Genomic DNA, 25,147 nt, shown 5'->3' with positions numbered 1-25,147 from the left:
TCTAAAAAGACTCCTTTGGCAAGAATGCAGTAGTCAGAACCCCTACATATTTACTATTAACCTCAATTTCACCTTGAGGTTCAAAGAGCTCCTTCAAACTAGCAAAACAATGCCAAAAAAAGAAAATGCAGAAGTAATTTTAAAAAGATAGTGTCTCATTTTGTCAGCCAGTACTGCTTATAAGTACTTCAAAACAACTTCCAAAACGAGTCTCCTTGCCAGACATGTCAGTATATTACATGTCAGCAGCACTGAGCGTACTGGATGGAGCTGTGTGTTCTACTCCAATTTGAGTGCCATGCTCTCTCACTTTGATTTTAACAGGTGGCTTCATTTACTGCAGATGTATTTTAAACACTAGAAAGTCTTTTATACAGTAGTAAGTGCCACAAAAACATCTTTAATTGGTTTGACAGACATGAAATAGTGGATTAAGGCAGTATGCAACACTTGTCTCTCTCTAGTAGGACAAGTCACCCTTGGGGCAAAAGTTCATGTGACCTGCTTGTGAATCAGTTAAAAAAGACAGCCCAGCTTTCAGCTCTGCATGTAAATAAAACCAGACTGGAGCTTGGCAGCAGTGATAGCATAAGCTCCACAATTTTAATCCTCTGCTATGTCCTAACACAGACTCAGTTTAATTCACAAAGCCCAAGGGCCATCTATCCTTTGGGGGACAATAAAACAAGGCAACAAAATCAAGACAAAGCATGAGCCATCTTGTATATCACTGACAAAGAACTGGGGTACATTCTGAATGCTTGCTTAATAACTACCTCTCCAAACAGACGCCAATTTTGTCTGCTTGCTTGTCTATATAATCTGGTAAGCAGGTTTTCTTCAAAACCACACAAAAGAAAAAAGCTTTAGAGTTCTGTGGATCGTCTACTTGAGGCCTTACAAACAAAATTCTGAAAACTGAAGATCACTCTTTCCTAGTTACCTAGTTTAGCCTCTCTTTAAAGTGGTTTTTCTGTGTCTTAAAATTACATCTGTAATCTGTATTCACCTGAATATGTGTCCCACCATTCCCTACTTCACCACAGCTTTCCTGGATTGTTACTACATCAGCCCAGTCTGTTGGCTAAGCTGCCTATCACTTTACTTTCTAAACTGAGGAATCAGAACAGAGATCTGTGTTTCAACAGACTTAGCTTTTTTTTCCCCAGAAGAAGCAACTGAACTATTATTAGCAGGAAAGAATCTGTAAATACTAAAATTACCAGGTGCTAGAACTAGACAGTGCTAAAGAAAAAAGCTCAGTTGTATGAGAGATATTGTTAAAACTCTAAATCATACAGAGCAAACATACTTAAGCAGTTTTCACTTTCCCCACAATAATGCTTCACTTTTAGTATTACTTTTGCTAACACTGCAGCACTTAGATAAAAAGACTTTCTAGAGAACTGTTTTTAATAAGTATGTACACAGAACTGGCTACTGGAAAAGCAGAACTTATACTTTTATAACTTGCATTGTTTGGTTTCCCAGAAACTGGATATCTGTGTATTAACAGATGGATATAAAATAATGCAGCAAAATCTAGCTGTCTTTCCAGTGTTGCTGTCTAGCTCTCAGCAAGTTTCTCCATCTATATAATCCATCTTATATAATCCATCCTCAAAAAGTGAGACTTTTGCTTGGAAAGAGGTATCTCTAGGTTTTGTGTTTCTTCACTAGCCTGTACTGAGAGAGTGTGCTTTCACCTTTTTTAAATTTTTCATTTTAAACATTTTTTTGTAGAAAGCCTTGACTTCAGACAAACACCACAAGGAGCCCAGCTTGCAACTGCTATCAGAGACTATACACTAAAGCAGAAACCTTGCTGTTTCTCCCACTTCCTAATGTAAGGATGTGACAGTGGTAGCTGGCATGCAATTCACAAGCTGAGAGAGGTAACTGCTTACAAAGAACAAACTGGAAAAACAGTGTTTGTGGAAGGGTCACATTGACAGAAGACTCCCCAGCATAAAAAGAGACCTCTTACAGACCTGAGACACAGAATTACATTTGTTACCTGAATGGATAGATCTAATCTTTATGGGAAGGAGTGTGATCACCAAAAACATACAAAAGGAGCTAAAAATACCAGAATTGCTGAAAACCATGGTCACAAAGCTGTGGAGAAAAATCAGCGCTAATGCAGAACTGATGCTTGGGCTTAATCTATAAATAAAACAAAAAACAAATAGCAAAACCCACCCAAACAAAAAAAAAAAAAAAAAAAGAAAAAAAAGAACAATACAAAAAACCAACTACCACCACCCCCCACCAAAACAAAAAAAAAAGGGAGGAAACCCCTTCCAGCTTTGAAAGAAGACTATCCTTCTTCCCAGTATACCTCAAAAGGACAAAGCAGACCCAAAATAGGTCCAAGGCTATGGTAGAAATATCTTGACCAAACAAAGTAACAAAGAAAACAACTGTGAGGAATTTTTTAGGCACAGTAGGGTACTGAAGAACCTAACTACCAGGGCTACGGCAGTTAAGCTATCAAGGCAAAGAAAGAGGAATTGGAGTTTGGAGAAAGAAAGGATATTCCAAGTTGTAAAAGGAACAGTAGTTATTGATCACATAACTGTGTAACACAAAGTAGAACTGATGCTTAAACAATATTATAGACAAAAATTGTCCCCTCAAAAAATGAACTGTTATGAATTTAAAATCATTAATTTAATTATTACTACTTTAAAAGGATGCTGAATTCAGCAGCTCTACTATTTGTTCTTTTCAACAGTGAGCTGTATCATGATTGCCATGAGGTGTTTCACTCCAGCCACTTATGGACAGATCAGTAAAATCAGCCTCTACAGACCTTGGATCTGATACTGTTGACCAATGGATCTCCATACTATGCAAATGGAAAACACGGAGGCTATGCATTAGTGAGAAACTTTGAGGCACTTAAACTTCTACAACCCTTGCTGATGACCCAAGAGGCCAGACTAATTGCATTAGCAAAAGCAGTCTTGTGGTGACACGATCAGCAAGTGCCACTATTTATACTGAGTCTAAGTAAGCCTTTGGAGTGTGTCATGCAATGGGTATGCTATGGAAAAAATGAGAGTCCCTTGCTTCAGCAGAAAGTAATATTTCTGCAGATAATATTCCTGTAGTATACTCCTGAGCTCATAAAAAGGCTCCAACAAAATGAAAAAAAAAAAAAAAATAACTCAAACTTGTAGTCAGATAGGTTTATAATGTCCTGAAGCTTAGGAGCAGTATACTTTAGGATATTATGCAATGTTGGGAAACAGCACTTCCCAACATCTAAGGTTGACAACAACAGGATTAGTGTTTGGCAAACAATTACACCTAGGATCAACCTCTTGGAGATCAGTGGTTGACTCAGCATGCTAAATCAATGCAATGGTATTACTGAAGTATTAATTAAGATATTTTCACAGAAATCCAAATTAGAACCTAAATGGAAGTGGTCACATATCAGCATGCTAAATCAATGCAATGGTATTACTGAAGTATTAATTAAGGTATTTTCACAGAAATCCAAATTAGAACCTAAATGGAAGTGGTCACATACCACCTTACCATGTACTTACTTTGCTGTTAAAGCTTTAGGATATTATGCCTGTTACTTGTATATAACACCACATGTGACATGGATAGCAGTTAAATGCTTTGAAAAACTTCATGAGTTCTTTCTGATAATAGTGGGAAACCTTAATAAAAACTACTGTTATATAAGACTGTTATATACTGAGCTTAGTTAGCTGAATTCTTTTATCTAAGTAATTTTGCTCAGCACAAGCAAAGTGCTGAAGTTTTAGGCCACAAGCTGCAAACTTTGACCTTGAAATGCTGAATGAGTCTTCTACTATTGTTCAGCTACAATGAAAGGAGGCTCTGAGACGAGTGCAAACTAAAAGATTAAGAAGTCATGGCTATCATCCGAACCTGCAACCCATCCAGATAAAGACAGCTACAGAAAAAGAATGTGATATGAACAAGAAGACTCCAAAACAAAAACCACCATTGGAGTAAGATGTGCATGCAAGGTGGTGAAGTGTGCAAAGAATAGGAGCATTGGTTGTAAGAACAAAGAAATACCTGGGATTTTGTACCCTAAATCCCTCTGGTGAGGCACCTAGCTTGAGCTGTACCTGTTGCAATACCATAAAATTATTAATGTTTTTTCTCCCGAAACTGGATGCCAGCTGCAGGAAGCCTAGGGTGAATAAACTTCTTTAACAACTTATACACAGGCAATTAATCTTTCTTTACAACAAAACTTCATAACTGGTATTAGTAAAAGGAAATGTATTCTCACTCAGACACTTATTTTGCTATATTTTAGAGAGTAAATCAATTAAGACTCCAAAAACAATTTCACTTTCTTTCCTTTAAATGTGTGTGATACTAATACCAAACTTCAAACAATAGCTTCAGCTATTGCAAGCAACACACCAAAGAGACACATGGAGTTAGACTCCATCCTGTGCCATTTTGTTGTCATGCGTGCCAGTACTTGCTGAATTTCAGAATTGCCTACCATATCTTTCCTTTAGACAATCCTTATGGCACTGTAGTTGAAAGAATGCTATCAGGATAAACTATTAAAAAATAATAAAATCACAATCAATATAAGATAAAACTCCATAGAAAATTCCACACCATTTTAAAACCACAGCTAGAAACTCAAAAGCACAGTATTTAGGAACTATATATAAATGTTACCAGAGTCATCATATGTATATGAAAGAAGAAAACCTTTTAGAAGTATTAGCAACAAAGGTTTAGAGATTTCAAAAGAACAGAGAGTATTACTGCAGGATCAACAAATTGAATTTTCCTGGACTGGTAAAGAATGCAAGCTCTGCAACTCAGCCTTTTGCATAAAGAGCTGGCAAATGCAGTTTGGTCACTGTGGTAAGAATGAACTGAGTTAACATCGAGTGGTGCAGTTACAAGAGCTGCAACACCTGCAACCAGTCTTTACCCAATCCTCAGCTAATGCAGTCTAAAAATCACAAAACAACAGTCCAGAGAAGAGAAAAAAATATACCTTTAAGGTCAAAAGTATAGGTTTTGGTAGACAGTGAAATAGAACCCATTTTCTCCATAAAAAACAAAGCTTAAAAAGTCATCTCCTTAGAGCTGTGCCATTTCATAATAAATAGTTTGGATTCTAGAGTTCAAAGTATTGCATTCTCTGGCAAAGTCCTCTCAGGAGGTTTGCTTCAAATTGAAATTATCTCCAGAAATTTAGTAAAACCTGCTTTGAAAAATTCAGTGAAGAATTACATTTAAAAAAAAACAACAACAAACCTACCTTACAGAACTTTGTGACTAAATCTTCCACTCAAACACTAAAACATACCACCACAAAAAATCTCTGACTATGGCAAAACTCCTTATATTGCAAGATAGAAGCCTAGATGTGCTTTGAGTCTTTAGAAAGACCCTTTTTCACAGATTCTATATGCTTAAGAAATAATACTAGAATAAAACAAAAATCATGAAACTTAACAAGACTTTTTGTAGTCCAAACAAGCAAATACCCTAGAAACTAGATAAAACAGTCTGGAGGGGTCCAAAGTAGGATTATGAAAATGATCAGGCTGCAGAATATCCAAAAGAAGGCTGTGAAGGTTATGAAAAAGTTGGTGAGTCTGCCTTATGAGAAAAGACTGTCCTCTTCCCAGGACAAGGCTTCATATAAGACACATCACAGTACCCCGGTATTAGAAAGGCTACAGTGATGAAGGCTCTTTTCACAAGGAGTCCCATGAAAGTGAGTACAGTAGGGACAAGCTGCACAAGAAGAGATTTCATCTGTGTTAAGAATTTCTTTCTGGTGCTACCTTATGTTGAAACTACCTTTTCAGAGTTAAACCCCCAACACAGAAGGCTTTCAAAATGCAACTCAACAAGGTGGCAGAGGAGGTCTTCAAGGCTGCCTTTCCTAGGAAAGTTTGGACCAGACCATCCTTCCAACATAGCCTCTCAACCCTATTCTGTGATGATTCCAAAAACACTAGTATGAGACAGTGAATTCCATCATTTCAACTGTAATACCACTAGATTCTGATTCTGTTAGTCTGGTGGATCTAGATGCTATTTTTTGGTGTTTTAATTACTAAAAGTAGAATGAAGTTAGGGGTAGTTATGCCCAAAATCAGGGGGGAAAAAAATCACTAAGAAAGTCTAGAAATAAAGTCTTAAGATTTGTATGTTTTTCTTTTTTTAATTAAAAGTTTAGCAATTAGTTTAACAATTTAGTAATTTTAATCAATATTATTTATTTCCCCAAACTGAGGTGCACTCTTCTAATAACCCATCTGTTTTTAGAAGCTTTATGCCAAACTGTGGGAGTGCAAGGAGGCTGGTCATTCTCAACTGTCAAGTTGATAGCGCCCTGAATCTTATATAAAATATAGAAGTTTTGAACCCTACATAACAAACCAACTTTGTATGGCACCAATAAAGAGCTGACCCACTCCCATCCAAAAAACCTCAAGATTTTTTACTCAATGTGACACTTGCTTAACATTTGTAGGCTACATCATCATTTATGTATTCACCCTAACTCAGAGGGTTCTCTGCCATTCAGAGCAGACTCACTAACACAGCACATTCAAATGAGGAACACAGTCAAGACCAAGTCATGACTATCCGCACTGGTTTAGCATCTTAAGCACTGTACTTTTATAGTCCTTACTTCCTAACGAGCCCAAGACAAACACACAAAATCCCAAACAGATGCTATGTTTAAAGAAGAAAGTGTGTTTTTAAATATAGAAGAGAAATAACTCCTCCTAAAATAGATCTTAATGCCCTTTCGCTAAGGGTAGTATAGTCAGCAGTTTAAATCAGCAGGAAATTGAAACAAGGTGCACATGCCTGTTGTCTCTGAATGAGAAAAGAGATTTCTTAACAATAAATTTCTGCATTAACAAGAAATTTCTGCAACCAAGGTTGCAGAGAATAGTCAAAGACAAGCCACAGAGCCACTATGTATTGCCAGGAATGGTGACAACTATGGGCAAGTGGGAGGCGAAGGATTGTCTTCACACACTACTATGGTAAGTTACTGCTAACCACCAGATCTTGTTCAAGAACTTTTTCATCAAAACTTGAGACTCTGATGTTCACTAAGCAGATTCCTTCAACTTCTGTTGACAGCCACAGTAAAGTAACTTTTAAATAAAAGAAGCTGTTATAGTCTGAGTACTGGTCTTACGAGATTAACTCACATAATAGCAGAGAAATCTCAAAAAGACTAGTTTCATATAACTGCCCATCAAGACAGCGAAAACTTATCTTCCTCTACAAAGGTGCTCATTATCCAGCACATATTTAGCATTGAAGATTCTCTGCTCCACAAACTGCTAAAAATGCGTCTACTATCTGCTGTTGGGAAGCGTGTAAGACTGTAAGCCTAAGCAATAGAATTGGCAACACTGGCAACAACTTGATGGAGCAACAACCTAATTCAAAAGCCTTTTCCTAGGGCATTAATACGCACAGTACCATTACCGTGAGTTTAACAGGAGCTTTTACTACAGGAAGAAAATATCTTAATAACAGATTGCGTGTTAGGCTTCATTGCTTCCTGTAGGAGAACGGGAACTTACAATTCAAGAGTGTGAAACCAGAATCTTTTGTGCAAAGATTCTCAATATTTGGAAACAATCCACCAGTTCTCAGGTACTTTAGATACTGAATCCAGCAACCAGAAGCTCAATACCGGGTAAGTAGTAACAATCAGACTCACTAAGACTAGCAATCAGCTCCAAATGCAAGAAGCTATAGCCCACAGAGCCTCCAGCTGCCCAGAGGACTGTGAGGGACATTCTAGTACAAAACCCAACTGACTCCCTCTTTCCCCAAGCAGATGGGAAACCTACGCATCAAAATCTAGCAGATGACCACTCCTGAACACCGGCTGAAGAGTTATCCCAGGAAATAAGGTTTTATAAAAAGGCCGGCTCACCAATGCAAGCTCAAGGCAAAATAAGCACAGATCCCTGGAGACGACAGAACTCTGAAGACACCAACAGGCCAGAAAAACTCACAGGTACCGAGAAATCAAGCCTGGAAACTTCAGACACTGAAGAATACTGTCCAGGGTGACAAGCAATGAAACGCAGCAACAGGACCACTAAACCACCATGAAAGCTGTAGATGCCACAGCGTAGGAATTTGTGCTCTTGCACTTTTCTCTTGGGGATATTGCTGAAGTTTTCATTTACATATTCCAAGGCCTTCTCGGCTGACAGTGCTCAGCAACATCGTGCCGTGACCGTGCCCAAGCGTCACTGCTTTCTCTGAGGGGACTTTCAGGCGCATTCACCACGAAGACCCCATCGGGAACCAGGATTTTTCAGCCCCGCCACGCCAGGGCTGCCGAGAGGCCGGCGGAGCCCGCAGCCACCCACGCCGCGCCGCGGGGCCCGCACCGGGCACCGCAGCGCCGGGAACCGCCTTCCCAAACCGGCCGCCGGTCCGGCCCGCGCCCGCCCCCGCCCCGCCGGAGTGCTGCCCGCGTACCTGGCTGCGGCGGCGCCGCAGGGGAGCTCTCTGGCTGCCTGCGCTCCTTCTGGGTCTCCCTCTTGCCGCTGCCCGCCCAGCCGCCGGGCACGGCTCTCTTGGCGACGGCCGCCGCCTCATCGCGCTTCTTCCTCTGCTGCTGGCGGCGCTCGGCCTCGTGCAGGACATCGAACGGGTCCGACTCGTCGTCCAGGAGCTGGCAGAAGCGATTGGCGACGGAGCACCCGAAGACATCCTGCATGACGGCACCCACCGGGCTGCCCACCAGCCCCGTCATCATCCGCGCGGCCGCCTCGCCTCCCCGACCGCCCCCTGCGCGCACCCCGGCGGCCGCTGTCCCCCCCCCAAGGAGTCTGCCGCCGCTGCGCGGGGCCGAAGCAGGGCACACGCCGGGCGTGAGCAGCAGCAGCGGAGGCGGCAGCCCGGCCCACGCGCCGCCCCAGCGCCCGCGACCCGCCGTACCTTCCGCAGCCCCGCCCCAGCCGGACCGCAGCAGCCAATGGAGCCCCACAGCACACCCACCACAGCCGCCGTCCCCCCCGCCGTCCCCGCCGCCTTTAAGCACGGCCGGGCCCGCCCACCGCCTGCACGCGCGACCGGAGAGTAACAGAGCAGCCAATCCCGGCGCCAGGCTCCGCCCCGCCCCCGGTGCCCATCTGCGGCCAATTACCGTGCAGGATCAGAACTGTCAATTACGCCCGTTAACCAATGCGGTGCTCAGCTCTCTTATTCTTCAGGCGTGGGCCCCGCCAGCCCGGCAGCGGTACAGCCTCGCCCCGTGTGAGGACGGTCTCCGGCGGCAGCGCTTCGAAGGTGGCGCCGTCACACAACGGTGTCGCCGCGGGTCTTTGGGTACAACCTACATCCTGCAACAAGTGACACTGTGAAAAACGCCAATCACTTGGTTTTTTTTAAATTTTAAAAGTTTAATAGGAATAAAATGGTTATAAAAATAGTAATACAATTAGAGTAATCATAATTTGGACAATTTGAATTAGGACAATATGAGACAATAGAAACAAGGAGTTACGGACGTCCCGGTACCTTTTTCTGGGCAGCATAAACCCGGTAAAGGACACCTGTTAACAGAGGATTAACGTTTAAAAACAATAGCCTGTTGCATATTCATACACCTCATACATGACGCATAAATTCCATTCACATACAGGATTCTCTCGGGGTCATCGTCAGCTTCTTCCTCTGAATCTTAACGGCGCCTTCAAGCCTGAGCAAGGAGGGAAGAAGTTAGTTTCTTTTGATAAGAGGGCAATAAATTCTTTGTTTCTGAAAGATTTAGGTGTCCTGCGGTGCTATCGTGCTGCGAGTCCTTTCTTTTAAAAAAGCACCTTACTTAGCATAGTTTCATATTTCTACATTTTGTTATAACCTAAAACTATATTTAGCACACTGCTTAAGAGAATTAATACAGCGTAACTTTCTAACACAACACATATAATATCCATTTCGATATTTGCGAAAAGCCAATCACAAAACACGCATTTTCCGCAGCACCAAGGGAAGAGGCGCCCTCACACGGGGCGTTCCCCGGGGTGGCTCTGCGGTAGGCACGCCGGGATGAGGCGGCGAGCGCGGCGTCAGCGCGGGCTGTCCGAACGGAGCGGCGCGGCCTGTGCCGGCAGCGAGCCCCTCAGCGGCACCGCCACCGCCCGCCCGCAGCGGCACCGCCATCCCCGGCCCGCCCGCAGCGCGGCACTCACAGCTAGGCTTGGCTCCGGGCAGCCACAGCCAGGACGGGGCTCCCCGGCCGCCGCCGAGCCCCCGCGGTGACAGATTGTGGTGCAGCCACGCACCTGTATAGGCCTACACGCCTGTAGAGGCCTTAGCTGGACCCAGCTGCGAGTGCTTTTGCTGTCTCAATAATGCCAGGAAACTCATCAAGGCTTTTTTCCGCAGGGGACGGGCACCTGGGAGAACAAAATATCAGTGCCTCTTTTATCAGCCACAGTAAAAACAAAATCTTAGCCCTTCAGCCACAATTGCCCAAAGAATGGTGATTGCAGTCTTGATTTCTGTGATGAGGCTGTCTTTATTCCATGAAACTAACGCTTCCTCTGTCATGATAACTTCACTGCATATACCACCTGCTTTTTGAAATTAATTTTATCCTTATTACAGTAATTTGAAACAGTATCAGAAATCATGCTGTTTCAAAAGGCAGGATTAAAGACAGCCCTGTTCTCTCTTCATTTTGGAATGCTGATAAGCCTGTGGAAAACACTGTAAAGCAAAATTATGTGTATCCTCTACAGATTATTCCAAGCCTTTAACATAGTCATTTCATCTCTTCTGGCTGTCATGTAGACCCACTTTTGCATGATCAGGACATGCAGAATTAGAAAACTAATTTAATTTGGCTTAGTGCCCTTTCAAGTTTAAATTTCATTCAAGAGAACACAAACTGTTTTGCATGGAATTAATGACAGAAACTTCAGGCAATTATCTGCTTGCAAAAGAGCTTTACAAAATCCTGCTTGTTGAGTCAAATCTCTCAGGCTCTGAAATACTTGAAATTAAAAGCTGAAAAATATAAGTCAACAAAAGAAAAATATAATTATTTCTGCACAGTTCTTATGTTGTAGAATGTAGCTAGCCATAATTAACAAAAGTTCATGATGAAATTTTCAATAATATGAAAAAGGAATAAAATACTTTGTAAGAAATGTTCGCTTAGATCAACTGTCCTTTCCTTTGAATTGTTGGTTTATTTTGTCGGAAGATGAAACCTCATGTGTTTTCAGTGTGAAGAAGGAACTGGAAAGGAAGGTTGTCCTAATCTGGTTGTACTAATCTGGAGAAAGACATTAACAACATCACATTACTACAGCACATCAAAAATCTTGCCAAATATTTGCAGATCTTTTTGGAGCCTTTTGGTATCAATTGCAGCATCTAGACTAGATTTCCTCAGCACACATTGTATCCAGAATTTTTTTTAGAAATTTTAGAAATCTTTTTATTTCAATATTCTACAAGTTTGAATGAAGGTTATGCTGTATATGAAAAATGACAGACTATCATTGGTCAGTGCCATCACTGACTGTAATGTCCTTACAGCTTTAATAGGTACTTTGAAGGTCACAGTATCTTTGGAGAGGGATGAATATGAGAAATTCAGATATATTTCAGCAGTAAGATTAGAGATTTGGGGCTCCGTGGGATTTCCTTATTTTTTCGTGAAGCCTCAAAAGAAAAAAAAAAATCTGACTGCTCAGAGAGATTCCACAATGACAGCCAAAACCAGTGTTTGCTACAAATATATCTTGTCTTTATCTGTACAATTCTGTTTCCTAAAATTAATGCAAAGATTTAGAAAATCCTTAGTTTTCTGATGCTCTGCACTGTCAATCAAAACAAAATTTCTGTAAGAGATTCCAACCTCCAAACTGATTAAAAGTCTTGCATGACAAATGAAATTAATTTGCAATCTCTTTTTTGCTTGCAGCTGTCAGGAAAATTAATCCAAAATGCCAGAGGTTTTTATGGCCAAAAAAGAGACAGAATGGAGTCCCATAAAAAGAGTGGAGTCCCATGGCTTTATTAATGAATAAACTAAGAGGTCATGGGGAAATTTCCCATGGGATCTCTCAAATTGCTGGGGGATGCATCGTCCTTTTTATCCTAATTTCTCAGTCCTGTTTCCTTCTCTCTTTTCCCATTGTTTTAGGTCCTTGAGAAGTAGAGACTTCCCAAATCGCCTAATACAGACCCTCTTCCAATGTGCATCCTCCCCCACTTGCCTTTTCTTTGTGTCTCTTGTTATTTTTCTCTAACTCCAGGAATTTAGTGCAGCCTTGAGTGAGTAACAGTCTGTGTCAATTAGTGGAATTCCTCTGGAATTTATGGTTCCTATTGCTTCTTTCTCCTATCAGTGTCTAGCTCTATCTACCAGCAGGCCCACAGTTTGTTTGAAAAAACACCTCCCTCTCATTCCTTTCACAGCTTTTCACTTTGTGCAATCAGTGTGTGACTGGCGAGTTACATACTTACACAAACAATGGAGACAGACAAGGAAAACTTGAATATTACATTTTAATAATGCTCTGTCTGGAATTTTATACCAAAAAGTAATAGCAATGGCTTTGGAGCGATTACATATTTGCATGCAAAGCCTGAGTCTCCTAGTTGTAATACAAGGCACAGGTGCCTAACCTTTCTGACAACAGGTAACTCTTGTTAAGTGAAGAGGAGGGCTGCCTGCCTAATTGGCTGTCCCGTCCGCATTCTCTCCACAAGTGGATTTTTCACACGCACAGAACAGCACCCTATGCAAGGTTGCCTAGCAGGTGTAGATATGGAATATGGCATCTTTACCAAAACAGCCTTTGCTTATTTTTTTCTTCTTTTTTTTTTTGGTTTTTTTTTTTTTTTTTTGTTTGTTTGTTTAAGGTGCAAAAGTGCCTAATTACAAAAGACAGAATTGAGAATGCTGACTGGTGTTTCTCTGTGTTTGCAGCTAAGTACCTAATCAGCAGCAAGGGTCAACCTGTCCTTGACCTTTCGTACAGACACTTTCTCATCCCTGGACATTTCATTTTCTATGCCCACATCTCTCCTGCCTGAGGGAGACACATCCTGAACACATCACATGGCTCAAGGTGCCGTTCTAGGGCAGGGTAGAGAGGGTAACACTGTGTCACTTAGAGGATCTAGCTATCTCATACATTTTCCAGCAACACAATTCTACCAAGCAAAATTGACTACATGAAGTCTTTAGCCAAAAAGAGAGCTGCATCACCGAAGATGGACATGCTTATAGAGGAGTACCCTAATGCTGACAGCTTTCTGTGCAAGCTGGACATTGTGCCCTGGCTGGCAACAAATGGTTGGAGCCCCATCAAATGAGCCAGGGACAGGCACTGACCTTCTGCTGACAAAGGGGACCTTGTTGCTAGCTGCAAGGGGTGGGGGTGCCCAGTCACCTAGAGCCTCTGCAGAACCCAGTGAACAAGAAGAGGACCTCAGCCAAAATATCACCACTGGACCAAGAGGCAAGTGCAAGGGGCATGAAGGGTGGGCACATAGATTGTAAGGGTGTAAAAGCTCAGGAATTCCATAGAAACAGCATGTGCTGCTACTGAGTTGCCCCATCAGGATCAAAATACTTCCAGGAACCCAGCATCTGGGACACTGCTATGGGAAATGTGGGGTCAAGGTGGCAAAGGAAGCTTGTCTGGCAGTGTGAGTATGGTGAGTGTAGGGATTCAAACAGGGCACCTGTCAGGTGACTGGAGCCACCCTCTGCAAAGGGATCTCAGTCCCAGCAGTGAAAGTCTCACGAGTTGGGAATGTGATTCCTAGAGTGGAATCTGAATGCTCAGACAGGAAATCTTGAAACTTTAAAAATATAATAACAAAGACTTGGATAAAAGATATTATTACCATACATTTTCCTGCTTTCTCTTGAATCCTTGCTCCCTATCCTTTTACAATTCCAGTCTTATGTCACGTGTGATAAAAGGTGTGCTTTGTTGTAATAAGCGGGATTTGATCTGACTGTATCATGTTTCCTTATTTTGGTCCTTCAACTCGCATAGAGAAATTTTCTTGTTTCTACACTAAAATATTAATGCTTTAATGCATTGAATTGGGTTTGCAAGGGCAAGCTTTGCAGGGGGGAGGGCTGCAGAGATGGCTTCTGTGAGAAGCTGCTGGAAGTTTCCTCCATGTCCAGCAGAGCCAATCCCTGGTGGCTCCAATACAGATGTGTCACTGGCCTAGGCTGGGCCAGTCAGAAACAGTGATAACACTGCTGTGATAACAGATTTCAGATGAAAGGAAAAAAGAAATTGCACATATGTAGTTGCAGTCAGAGAAGAGTAGGGTGAGAACACGTGAGAGGAACAACTCTGCAGACACCAGGGTCAGAGGAGGAGGAGGAGGAGGAGTTGCTCCAGGCACCAGAGCTGAGGTTCTGCTGCAGCCCCTGGTGCAGACCATGGTGAGGCAGCTGTGCCCTGCAGCCCATGGAGGTCCATGGGCATGCAGAGATCCACCTGCAGCCCGTGGAGGAGACCCACACTGGAGCAGGTGATGCACAAAGGAGTCTGTGAACCCAAGGGAGGCCCCATGCTGGAGCAGCTTGTGTTTGAAGGACTGCACCCTGTAAAAGAGTGCCCCAGGCTGCAGCAGTTTTGGGAGGACTGTGTGTCCATGGGAGGGACTCACACTGCAGCAGGTCACTGACAGCTGCTGCTCATGAGACGGACCCATGTTGGAGAAGCTCATGGAGAACTGTCTCCTGTGGGAGGGACTCCATGGTGCAGCAGGGGAATGACTCTTGTTCCTGAGCAGTGGGAGAAGCCTGGGGTGATGAACTGGCCATAACCCCCATTCCCTGTCTCCCTGTGCTGCTGGGGTAGGAGCAGAGCTGGAAGGAAGGAGGGGTAGCAGGAAGCTGTTTTTAAGGGTTATTTTACTTCTCATTATCCTGCTCTGATTTTGTCAGTAATAAATTCACTTCACATCTCTAAGTTGAGCCTCTTTTGCCCATGATGGTATTTGGTGAGCGATCTCTCCCAGTCCTTATCTCAACCCATTTACCTTTGGTTAAAATTTCTTTCCTCTGTCCAGCTGCAGAGAGAAGTTATAGAGACTTTGGAATCTAGCCACAGTCAAACCACAACACACATTAAGCTAGTAGCATAGCATCAAAATACTATGAAAAGGAAACATATTTAATATTGCTAAGACGTTTCAGTTCAGATGATTACTTTAGAACAGGTTTTACACATAACATGAACTATTTTAATAATACATCATAATACCTATGGCTGTGTACTGAAAAGCAGTGTGTTTTAAGCCCTCTAGGCCAGGTGCATTCTATATGCCCATTTTCTCTTCCAGTGGCAGGATCTGGAGAAAAAGTTCAGTTCTCTTTGGTTATGGCTATTACAACATAAAACACTATTGTTCAGAACAGTTAAAATATCAGATGTGGCATCAACTAATTCTCCCTTCTCTTGTGTTGCCTCTATTAACAAAATTCAATAAGTTGGCATTAGAAAAATTTACAAGACTCACATAAAAAAGTTAATCTGCTGCCAGGCCCTTGAAAGGCATCACAAAACATAATGTGTACATTGGGGTAGCATAGGTTAAATATGGAGATATTCTGTTTCTCACAATGCACTGCTCCATTCCCAGTATCCACAGTTCTGTATACCAGCTTACAATGTTAATTCCATCCACCACTGGAGTTCTTTAGCAGCTACATGTAGTACCTGAAGCATTAGGCATGTAGTTTTGGAAAGTTATGAAGAATATTTGCAGCTTGGTTTTGGGGTGCAATTATTTTAACATGAATAATTTTTTCTTTTTTTTTTAATTTTAAAGTAGATTTTAACATGTTTTTTGTATTACCATTCCTCTACAACATCATTATATTACCAGAAGTATTTACCATGGGCTATTTTCAGGGCCAAAGGTTTTAAGGGGGTCAGATCCAAGCATGTGGAAACCTATTTGCTCATTTTGGAAACAAATGTTACAAGCCGCAACATTTTCTTTCTAGCCTGGTAAGGAAGGCCTGACCCGGCGTAGTAATGGTAGGACTTTAACATGTTACACTGACTTGGAGAAGCTGGGATAGCATAGCAATGGGCAAGAATTTGCCTAAGTAAACACTTGAGGATTTTCAGTTAGTTTAAAAGAGCAGTTGAAGCAAACTCAACTATAATTCAGAATGAAAAGGCTGCTGATCTCAGGATGGATAAGGAATGCTGACGCCCCGTATTACAGCCTCTGTATTGGAAGAATTGGTAGGCTTTTCCCATTATCCAAAAGGGCATTACTTAGTAGTCATACACTGCAAACCTGCTCTTCCTTGCATTTTCCTGTTCCTGTCAGTCATGAAGTTTGCCAACACTCTTACAAGGCAGCAGTCAGCAGCATACGAACTGTGAACAAAATAGATCTTGGGAAAAAAACCTCACAATTTTTGGAGCTCTGTGGCATCTCTGTGCTCCTGATACTGGCCTCAAAATTTAGCTACTAATGTAATAAATGTAAGCTATGTTCTCAGACTGGAGCAGCCCTGTGCTGAAGGGAAACTTATGTTTTAGTTCTCTACCACACTCAGTGTAAAGAAGCTGTCACTCATGTTGAAGTGGAGCTTCTTATGTCTCAGTTTAGAGCCACTGCTCCTCGTCCTGCCGCTGGGAACCACTGAATAAAGTCTGGCACCATCCTCTTAAAATAACACCTGCCTTAAGAACCTCCTAAAATTCCCGAGTCGACGGCCGAGACAATGTCTTCTACACACTTCTCACAGCCCCGGGACCGGTGCACGTAGCTGTACAGACACGAGTGCCCTATTGCCACGGCACGGCTGCTAGACGGGGCGTCTCCCCGGGCGGCCCCGCCAGCGCCATAACGGCCGTGCCGGCCCGACCCCGCCCGCCCTGCGATACCCGCGGAGGCAGCGTACTGGGGTACCCTCCCAACCTGTAAGATCGGTCCCAGCTCTGTCCGCCGATGAGAGCAGGGCTCCAGCAGGGGAAAGGAAAGCGTTTCCCCCGCCCCAGGGAGGGGAAGCCACGACCCGCCGTCCCACCGCCAGGCGACCCCTTTAAGCCGCCGGGCGCGCCAACTCCGCTGCGCCGCCACGGGATTGGCCCGCGCCGCCCGCCCACAGCCGCAGCGCGCCAAACCTGCCCGGGCGCACGGCCTCTGCCTCCCCCCGCCCCCGCCCCGGCGGACCAATCTGCGACTCCGGCGGGGCCGTGAGCCCGGTTTCTGCCCAATAGAATGGCAGCAGCAGCCCGGTCTCCTCCTCAGGCCCCGCCCCTAGGGGCGCGGCCGCCGACTTTCCCGCCCAGCGGTTGGCCGGCGGGAACAGACTCCCCGTGACACCCGCGCCGGGCCGGGTGATTGGCTGCGCTCGGGCGCGAAACGTAACGCGGGAAAACCTGGGGCTCGGCCCGGGCTGCGAGCGCGGACGTATCACGGCGGCGGCGGCGGCGGCTCCTCCTCGGGAATCGCCGGGACCAGGGCTGCCAGCGGGGCCGGCTTCGCTTCGGACAGGTGCGGGGACGCTGTGACTGCTTCGCTCCGGCCGCTGCCATGGCCGAGGGCCGCCGCTGACTTGGCGGACCCGCTCGGGGGTGGCCGCGGAGGCGGAGGGGTGCGGAGGGCAAGCCGCCGAGACCATAGGGAGCCGCCGTCCTCAGTGATGAGCGGCTGAGGCGAGCCCAGGCGGCGACAGGTGGCGACGGCCGCGGGACCTCCGTGCAGCTGCACGGCCCATTCCCGGAGACGGTTGCGGACTGCGGGGCCGTGCCGCCGCGGAGCGCCCTCCTTTCGCTCTCTTTCCCACCCTTCGCCGCCGCCCGCGAGGGTTCGGCGATGGCGGAGCGGCTCCCGCCGGGCGCTCCCCCGGTGATTTTTTGCCAGGACTCCCCGAAGCGCGTCCTGGTCTCCGTTATCAAAACCACGCCGATCAAGCCCTCCTCGGCGGGGAGCGGGGCCGAGGAGCCGATGCCCGTCCCGCCCGTCCCCACCAGCCCCGGCTTCAGCGACTTCATGGTCTACCCCTGGCGCTGGGGCGAGAACGCCCACAACGTGACCCTCAGCCCCGGCGGCGGCGACAGTACCGCCGGCCCGTCAGCCCTGCCGCCGCCCCGCGGGGGAGCGGGCAGAGTTCCCGGCGGGGACGAGGAGAAGGCGGGGAGCCCGGGGAGCGGCGGGCGGCACCGGCACCTGAAGGTGAGTGCGCGGCGGGCGGGGGCGGGCGGGCCGCGCTCCTGCGGGGTGACTCCGCCGCGCGCGCCCCTCCCGCGCTTCCGCCCGGGCATTTAAAGTGAAGTCACTTCCGGCAACGGCGCGCGCGCCGCGGGGGAGAGCGGGGAACGGGGTGGCTGCCCGTCCTCCCTCCTTCAAACAGTAAAAAAATAGCCATAAAAAAAGCCATCCTCGCCGTCGAAAAAAACTCTTCGTCTTATCTCTCCTCGCGTCTGGAGCGGTCTGTCCCGTTCTCGGCTCCTCAGTACGAGAGAGGCATGGAGCTCCTGCAGTGCGTCCAGTATAGAACAACAAAGATTATTTAGGGACCAGAGCATATATTTTATGAGGAAAGGCTGAGGGAGCTGTACCTGTTCAGCCGCAAGAAGAGACGATTGGGATGAATTTAATAATGGATATGAGTATTTTACAAGGGTGCCAAGAGGATGGAGGTAGGATTTGCTTGTAACAAGCTGGAGGAAAAAAAGGCAGTAGGCAATAACTGTTACACAGGAAGTTCCACCTCAATATGAGGAGGAGTTCTTTTGTGTGTTGGTGACCAAGCATAGCACAGGTTGCCCAGAGAGGTTTTGGAGTCTCTGTCCCTGGAGATACTCAAGTTCTGCCTAGACACAATCCTGTGCCATGTGGTCTAGAATGACTGTTTGAGCAGGGAGGTTGGAGCAGATGACCCGCTGTGGTCCCTTTCAGCCTGACCCATTCTGTGATCCTGTTCTCAGTTTCTCCTGAGCTCATGGTGGTGCCTGTTATCTCCCCTCCTGCACCGGGCCCTTAGGAATGGGCTGGGCACAGTCTGGTGTGGCTCTGTGCTGTCACAGCACCATCCTTGGTCACGCCTTTGCTCCAGGGGATGCTGTGCCAGTTGGCCAAACTGCCGGGGGGAGGAAGTGCCCGAGCTTAGTTGCCTCGTTATTTGCACCCAGGATGGAATAAGACGTGGCCGTCCAAGAGCAGACACCGTCCGAGACCTGATCAGTGAAGGAGAGCACTCTTCCAGCAGGATACGCTGCAATATTTGCAACAGGGTCTTTCCACGAGAGAAGTCACTGCAAGCCCATAAACGAACTCACACCGGTGAGTAAACGGAAGGTGTGAATAGCTGGGGAGAGCCACTTAGGAAGCACAAATGAAGGAATTGAATCCCCCCAGCAAACATAAAGGAACCTCAAAGAACTTGACCTGTTATGATTTTATTGTAACTGCTAAATTAACCACACTTCGCTCCCAGTGCTTGTTAATCAGTCAAAGTCTTTGTAACCATATTTGTAGTGCGGAAGTGTAGCAGCAATTTAGGCTATAATAGTATAGCCAAATTGTGTAAACATTTTATCTGTCGCAGACTCACTTTTTAAGAAAGACTGTAGTCTTGGGCTTGGTACTCTGTACTTGAGCCTGGTAGCACTTTGTATCCTGATTGCCTCTTTGTGCTTTGTTTCCTCCTTGCTGATGTATTTTTCACATCACAATTGAAGTTTTGCTGTAAGAGGTTAGAGTAACTTAAAAGTGGCAACTTCGGGATTGTCACATCCTAGGAAGTAAGCTTAATTATTGTGAGAAGAGTCTACATGCTTTAAATCACCACCCAGTTGTTTTTTCCCACCACCTGAAATTAATTTTCTGGGGTGGAGGAGATCAGGTTAATTTACTGAACTGTATTTAGAAGGTGATTTGCAGTTAAGTTTAAATGTATGATGAACTCACTCAATACTCAGCTGAGCTTAAACTGAAGATGCTGTTTGGGTTTTTTTAAACCAAGCAAATACATTTTATTTCTTCAACAGAACACTGTTTGCCATAAAACATGAAAAATGTAGCTCACAATACAGACACAACCACCAGCACTCCCCTCAAACCAACCAAACAAAATCCCACAAAAGCCCTACCTGTCACTGTCCGGTTTTCGGCTGTTTGGATGGCCTGGAAAGGCCCGGGGTGGCCTTGGGGCAGCCCGCGTTTCAAAGGACGAGAAGAGGCTTCAGTTCTTTTCTCGGTCTCTTTGTTTATTAATTGTTTATCTAAAAGATTTTTCTCTCAGAGGTCTGCTGTGTAGGATCAAAGTCCAGCCACCAGACACTTCTGGCAACATTCCAGGACTCCCGAGCCCCCCAATGGTGGTCTCGGTGACTCGGCACCTCAGTCCTGAGGTGCTGAGATCCCACATGTCACCATCTCCTTCTGGCTCAGGTCACTATGACTAATATAAATAATGATATTAAACACCAGCATTCCTCATTTTTTGCTCAAAATAAATTATTTCATTCGGTCCTACAATGTGTTGAAGTTGTAAGAACTACTTAACTGGGTAGAGCTTACCCTGTCATTCCTCTGAATTAGTGAGCCAGACTCACCCTCATTTTGTTGCCTTCCTGAGGGTTGAATGGCATACCTTTGTGTAGTGTGTACAGTCAGGTCCACTTGAGGAAGGAGACACCTGCTACCTTTGTTCTCCTGGTTGCCGTTTGCATGGAGAACTCTTCCTTGATGACTGATTTATGAGATATTTCTATAACCTTGTAATGATGTTGATCTCAGGATATTTTACCCTAGTTCAGTCTATGGTAAGGATAAAATGTTTCTAGTTACAACTTGAATTACATTACTTGTCCAATTACTTGTCCATATTTCTTGCTTTGTACCTGCACAGTTTCACAATACTTACGTAGTGCTATCTAGGAGTTTTAAATCAGGAAATATGACAAGGAAAAGTACAATTTTTTTTTCTTTTAGGAAGTAAGTGTATTGTTCAGTAGCACAAAGCATGCACTTCTAAGTAAACCAGTATTTTTAAAGCAGATGCAAGTTTCTGAAGCCAGGGACCACTGCTGGGTACTATGACACTTCTAGTCATCTTTCATAAATCTCTTCTGTTACTACTTTTAGGTGAAAGGCCTTATTTATGTGATTACCCAGATTGTGGGAAAGCCTTTGTACAGAGTGGGCAGCTCAAAACTCACCAGCGTCTCCACACAGGAGAGAAGCCCTTTGTCTGCTCAGAGAATGGTAAGTCATTAGAGAACGATTTGCAGCTTTTTGGCGTCAGACTAATATTGGGAATGTATGCATGTTCACATGGCAAAAGCTTTGGAGTTTAAATTTGCTGGAACTTTTAGGGAAGGGAAGAGCCCTGCAGAATCTGCCTAATTCTGCAAGTATGTATCTAAGGATTGCATACATTCTGTGTCAGTGGATACTAATGTATAAAATAATGGGGCATGTTATGAACCTAGAGCCTTTGGTTTTCAACAAAACCTAGGGGTTTTGTGAATGGGGAAGGGTGGATTCAGTGGCATTTCCATCCCGCAGATGCTACACTTTCTTTGGTTGGCTGCTTTCTGTAACACTTCTTCATTGTCACTCCGTGTTTTTTTAAGGCTGTTTAAGCAGATTCACACATGCAAACCGTCATTGTCCCAAACATCCCTATGCCCGACTGAAGAGGGAAGAGCTCACAGACAGGCTGAGTAAGAAGGAGACAGCTGACAATAAAGCTGTGGCTGAGTGGCTAGCGAAGTAAGTTTCCTCATCTTTCTCAAAACACTTAAAAGAGTAGTCTGACACAGCATTCATTCTTTGGGATAGTTAAACCTCAAGAAAGCAAAACTATAGATGTTTTTCCAGTACACATCAGCACAGCCTTGCCTCTCCTTAAAGAATTATGAACTCCTGGTCAAGACAAAGTTCTTGAGACTTTCTTCTTACAGTTTTGTTTTGTTTTGTGTTTGCTCTCTGCTTCAATACTTTTTTTTTTTGCTTAATCAACGCCTGCTAATACTTTATTAGCTAGTGCTACAGTTTTGCTGAATTTGCATTTGTATGAGGTGTACTGTATGTCTGGAAGAAATGCCTGCTGAGAACACCATGGAGACAAGAAGTCTGTCACAGATGTGCACTTGGGCACTTCACATTTAAAATACCAAGTAAAGAAGTTTTCTGATAGCTTAAATACTACCATATAAGGGCTGAAAGGTAAAGCCAAGTGCAATGCCCAGTTGGATGCAAGCTAGTACTTGGGAGGTTTTTGCCCATTTTGAATTGTTGGTGTGCGAGTCAATTGTTATGTGTATTTTACAAGTATTCCTCACCTTTGATGTTATAGATACTGGGAGACTAGAGAGCAGCGTGCTCCTGCTTTGAAGACCAAAGCAATCCAGAAAACAGATCAGGAACAGCAGGACCCAATGGAGTATCTTCAGTCGGATGAAGAGGACGATGAAGAGAAAAACAGTGCTCATTCAGCTGCCCGCCACCGTCGCCTCCAGGAGCAGCGTGAACGCATGCATGGCGCGCTGGCACTCATTGAGCTGGCAAACTTAGCTGTGGCACCCCTGCGACAGTAGATAGGAGGAGCAGTCTCTGCCCATGAAAAATGTACTTTCTGGTGTTACTTAACCAGTTAGATCCCAAGCATAAGCTAAGCACCTTATTTGCTTATAATAGGCTGCTATTCTGTAGAATTTATGAAGAATGTTGTTGCCCCATAACATGGGGTGAGAGAATTGCACTTTTGATAGGATAGAAGACAGATGTAAAATTTCTAAGTATTTTGTAAATATGGGACTGCATAAGGCAGGGTTGATAAATTTATGTGTCATGGGAAGCTAGATTTTGCAAGGTTAACTCATTTATCTGAAGCAGATTTCACAGGAAACACTTTCTGAACAAAGTGTTCACAATTAGCAGGATGGTACATGTGGCCAAAGAAGGCTAACAAAAAAGTATTTATCTGACTATCTAGCAAAGTGATGAGTCTGGGGATATTGTTAAACAGCAATGAAACCATGTTTTTCTAATGTCAGTATATCTATACCTAGCATCTCCAAGGCGAAGGGCAGAGTTTAGTTATCTCAACTTGTACAGGGAAAAAAAATGCTTCATGCAGGGAATATCTTCACTGTGACTGCCCAAGGTATGAGGCTTGACTTTGCTGCTTCACATTTTTTTGATTTGATTTCAGCAGAATCTCTTGGTAGCACTTGTTATTCCTAACATGTGTAGTTGGGATGTTTTGCACATTGCTTTATCTGAAAATGATTAGTCTTGCAAAGTCTAGAAAAAGGTAAAGAACTGGTAATATTTTTTCAGGTTTTTGGGCCCTGTAGTGATTTGGCACTTGATTTTGTTAATAAAGGGGTTATTTACAGGGTGGTTTGAGTTTGTAGTAAACTATTCTAGGTCTTCTATTAGCAAACACTAAGTTTTAAAGCATTGCTTTTATAATGATTAGCAAATAGAAGCCTCCATACTAACTGTGCATAAAGCCACCTTACTGCTTTACTCCAGCATAACATGCCAATTTTTTGTTCACTAACCATAGCACAGCTATAAAGTAAACACTGCAGAAAAGTATTCACTATACAAATAGAAAATAGGCTTCCAAAGGTAGTTACAAGTGTGTTAACAGTGTGATTTCATATATTTCCCAAATAAATGAAGTTGCAGAATGCTGCCTAGTACTCAGATGCTGATATAAAATGTTTAACAGGGTATCTTGTCACTTTGTGAATGTTATGTACTTTCAGTAGCATTGCCTCATGGTGATCTTTTACCATATTTTGCTTTGAAGGCAGCCAGAGATTCCTAATATGCTAACAAAACTTTGTTTTCAGATTGGACTTTTTGTGTGTGGTTTTGTTGTTGGTTGTTGTTGTTAAGCTACTGCTTAAGGGGATATTAATAATGTGTATTTACTGACCTGCTTGCTTTAACTTCTTCCTCTTGTTGGAAGTCAGGAAATTCAGATGAGAAGGGAAGTCTCTTTCCCTCTCGCTTGAACTGAAAAGGAAGAAAACATTTTGTCAATCACTTGATATAGGCTGACCAGATGCATACAGCTGTTCCAGAAAAGTAGAGTGGTTTTATATCAGAAACTGCAGCTGTTGAAGTATGTTCTCTGATAACCTTCTGTGGTTGAAAATCTCATTAATCCAGTTTGTTTAAATCCTGTGTTGATGCACTTAACTAAAAAGAAATTGAATAATTTAAAAAAAGAAAGTGTCTTTCATTGATTGTAAATAATTTTGCACCAGTGATACGGTTTAACTTCTGCTTCAGCTTCTGAAAAAAATAGGAAACACTAGTCATACAAGGCTTCTTTGCCTACGTAAAACTAGTAATTCATTAATGTATGTAAGTTTTGGGTTTCTAAAAAATATTAAGTGCTTCTGACTGTTCATCTGACTTCATGTGAATAGTCTGATCCCAAAATGAGCCCTGAACATACATCTGTTGTAATTCTGAATCATAACTCAGAATTGCTCCCAAGTAGTGTTTCACAGGGCAGAAGACTGTAATTACCAGCCACTTGCAGACTGGAATATTACTTCATCAGGATTGGCTGTGGATTTTTTGGTGGGGTTTTTTTGTTGTTGTTGTTGGGTTTGAGGTTTTTAAAGTTCTTTTTTCAGTCAGCCAGAATATTTCCTCAGGTCTTTGAAGTATGACAAGTACACTGGATTGTACTTTGCCATAGACAAAATTCAGACAGCTGAAGCAGTTTTCGATCATGACAAGTTTAGGGTAAAATACCAAGTTAAAAAAGCAAAGATGGGTTGTGGAAGACTGCTTTTTCTTTTATTAAGTGATTACATACAAGAAATTGTTTGGTTCTTTGAAAGATTTAAGTAGTAGTTTGGTGTGAGTTAAAAGCAGAAGAGTTGATGTGCTGTCATTCTAATAGATGCTTTGAATAAAAACTTGATTTAATTTTCAGGTTTAATGTGTGCTGTTTGGTAATTATTAAATACTCGGCCTCCTCCTCGTTTCTGACAGCCCGGCTTGTTGCAGAGAAGGCTTAAGGTGTTTATTTTCCCTGTCCCTTGAAATTTGACACAAGTTAAACCACCCAAGGCAAATTGTTTTTTAGTTTCAGGAACTTGTG

General features: G+C 43.9%; 2 protein-coding genes and 1 long non-coding RNA gene across 7 annotated transcripts in view; 1 reads left to right on the top strand and 2 right to left on the bottom strand.

Moving 5' to 3' along the window:
• HABP4 (hyaluronan binding protein 4) overlaps nt 1–9,330 on the bottom strand; it is a 40,785-nt gene extending 31,455 nt beyond the window's left edge. For 2 of the 4 annotated variants that reach the window (XM_064735520.1, XM_064735521.1), the window contains exon 1: nt 8,512–8,936. In XM_064735520.1, coding sequence (XP_064591590.1) covers nt 8,512–8,791 — 280 coding nt within the window. In that variant the 5' untranslated portion in view covers nt 8,792–8,936. Of the gene's footprint in view, nt 1–8,511; nt 8,937–8,973; nt 9,065–9,181 lie in introns of those variants that run through there. The other 2 variants (XM_064735523.1, XM_064735522.1) reach the window with 2 other exon arrangements.
• Nucleotides 9,331–9,479: 149 nt separating this feature from the next.
• LOC135459451 (uncharacterized) lies at nt 9,480–17,238 on the bottom strand. 2 transcript variants are annotated; one of them, XR_010443037.1, is made up of 4 exons: nt 16,975–17,238; nt 10,323–10,436; nt 9,678–9,736; nt 9,480–9,590 (listed from the first exon to the last, which is right to left on the bottom strand). It is a non-coding gene; the product is annotated as an uncharacterized LOC135459451 (long non-coding RNA). The 2 variants fall into 2 exon arrangements; XR_010443036.1 differs by having other exon boundaries at nt 9,501–9,736.
• A 138-nt stretch (nt 17,239–17,376) lies between these two features.
• On the top strand, nt 17,377–24,965 carry ZNF367 (zinc finger protein 367). Its single transcript, XM_064736685.1, has 5 exons — nt 17,377–18,234; nt 19,194–19,344; nt 21,151–21,270; nt 21,642–21,780; nt 22,367–24,965. Exons 1-5 carry the CDS (start codon nt 17,875–17,877, stop codon nt 22,605–22,607), a joined length of 1,011 nt encoding a protein of 336 aa, XP_064592755.1. The 5' UTR covers nt 17,377–17,874; the 3' UTR covers nt 22,608–24,965.
• Nucleotides 24,966–25,147: the final 182 nt, after the last annotated feature.

Source organism: Zonotrichia leucophrys, chromosome Z, assembly GCF_028769735.1.
Source record: "Zonotrichia leucophrys gambelii isolate GWCS_2022_RI chromosome Z, RI_Zleu_2.0, whole genome shotgun sequence".
Taxonomy (NCBI): Eukaryota; Metazoa; Chordata; class Aves; order Passeriformes; family Passerellidae; genus Zonotrichia; species Zonotrichia leucophrys.
Note: the sequence above shows the minus strand (reverse complement) of the source record. Positions and strands in the feature narration are given on the sequence as shown.

What these genes read in the sequence shown, in the direction of transcription:
- ZNF367 (XM_064736685.1), top strand. Translation starts at nt 17,875, where the DNA reads ATGGCGGAGCGGCTCCCGCCGGGCGCTCCCCCGGTGATTTTTTGCCAG. An exon ending in CCATAAACGAACTCACACCG is followed by an intron (nt 19,345 to 21,150) that starts GTGAGTAAACGG and finishes TACTACTTTTAG; the next exon opens with GTGAAAGGCCTTATTTATGT. An exon ending in CTTTGTCTGCTCAGAGAATG is followed by an intron (nt 21,271 to 21,641) that starts GTAAGTCATTAG and finishes TGTTTTTTTAAG; the next exon opens with GCTGTTTAAGCAGATTCACA.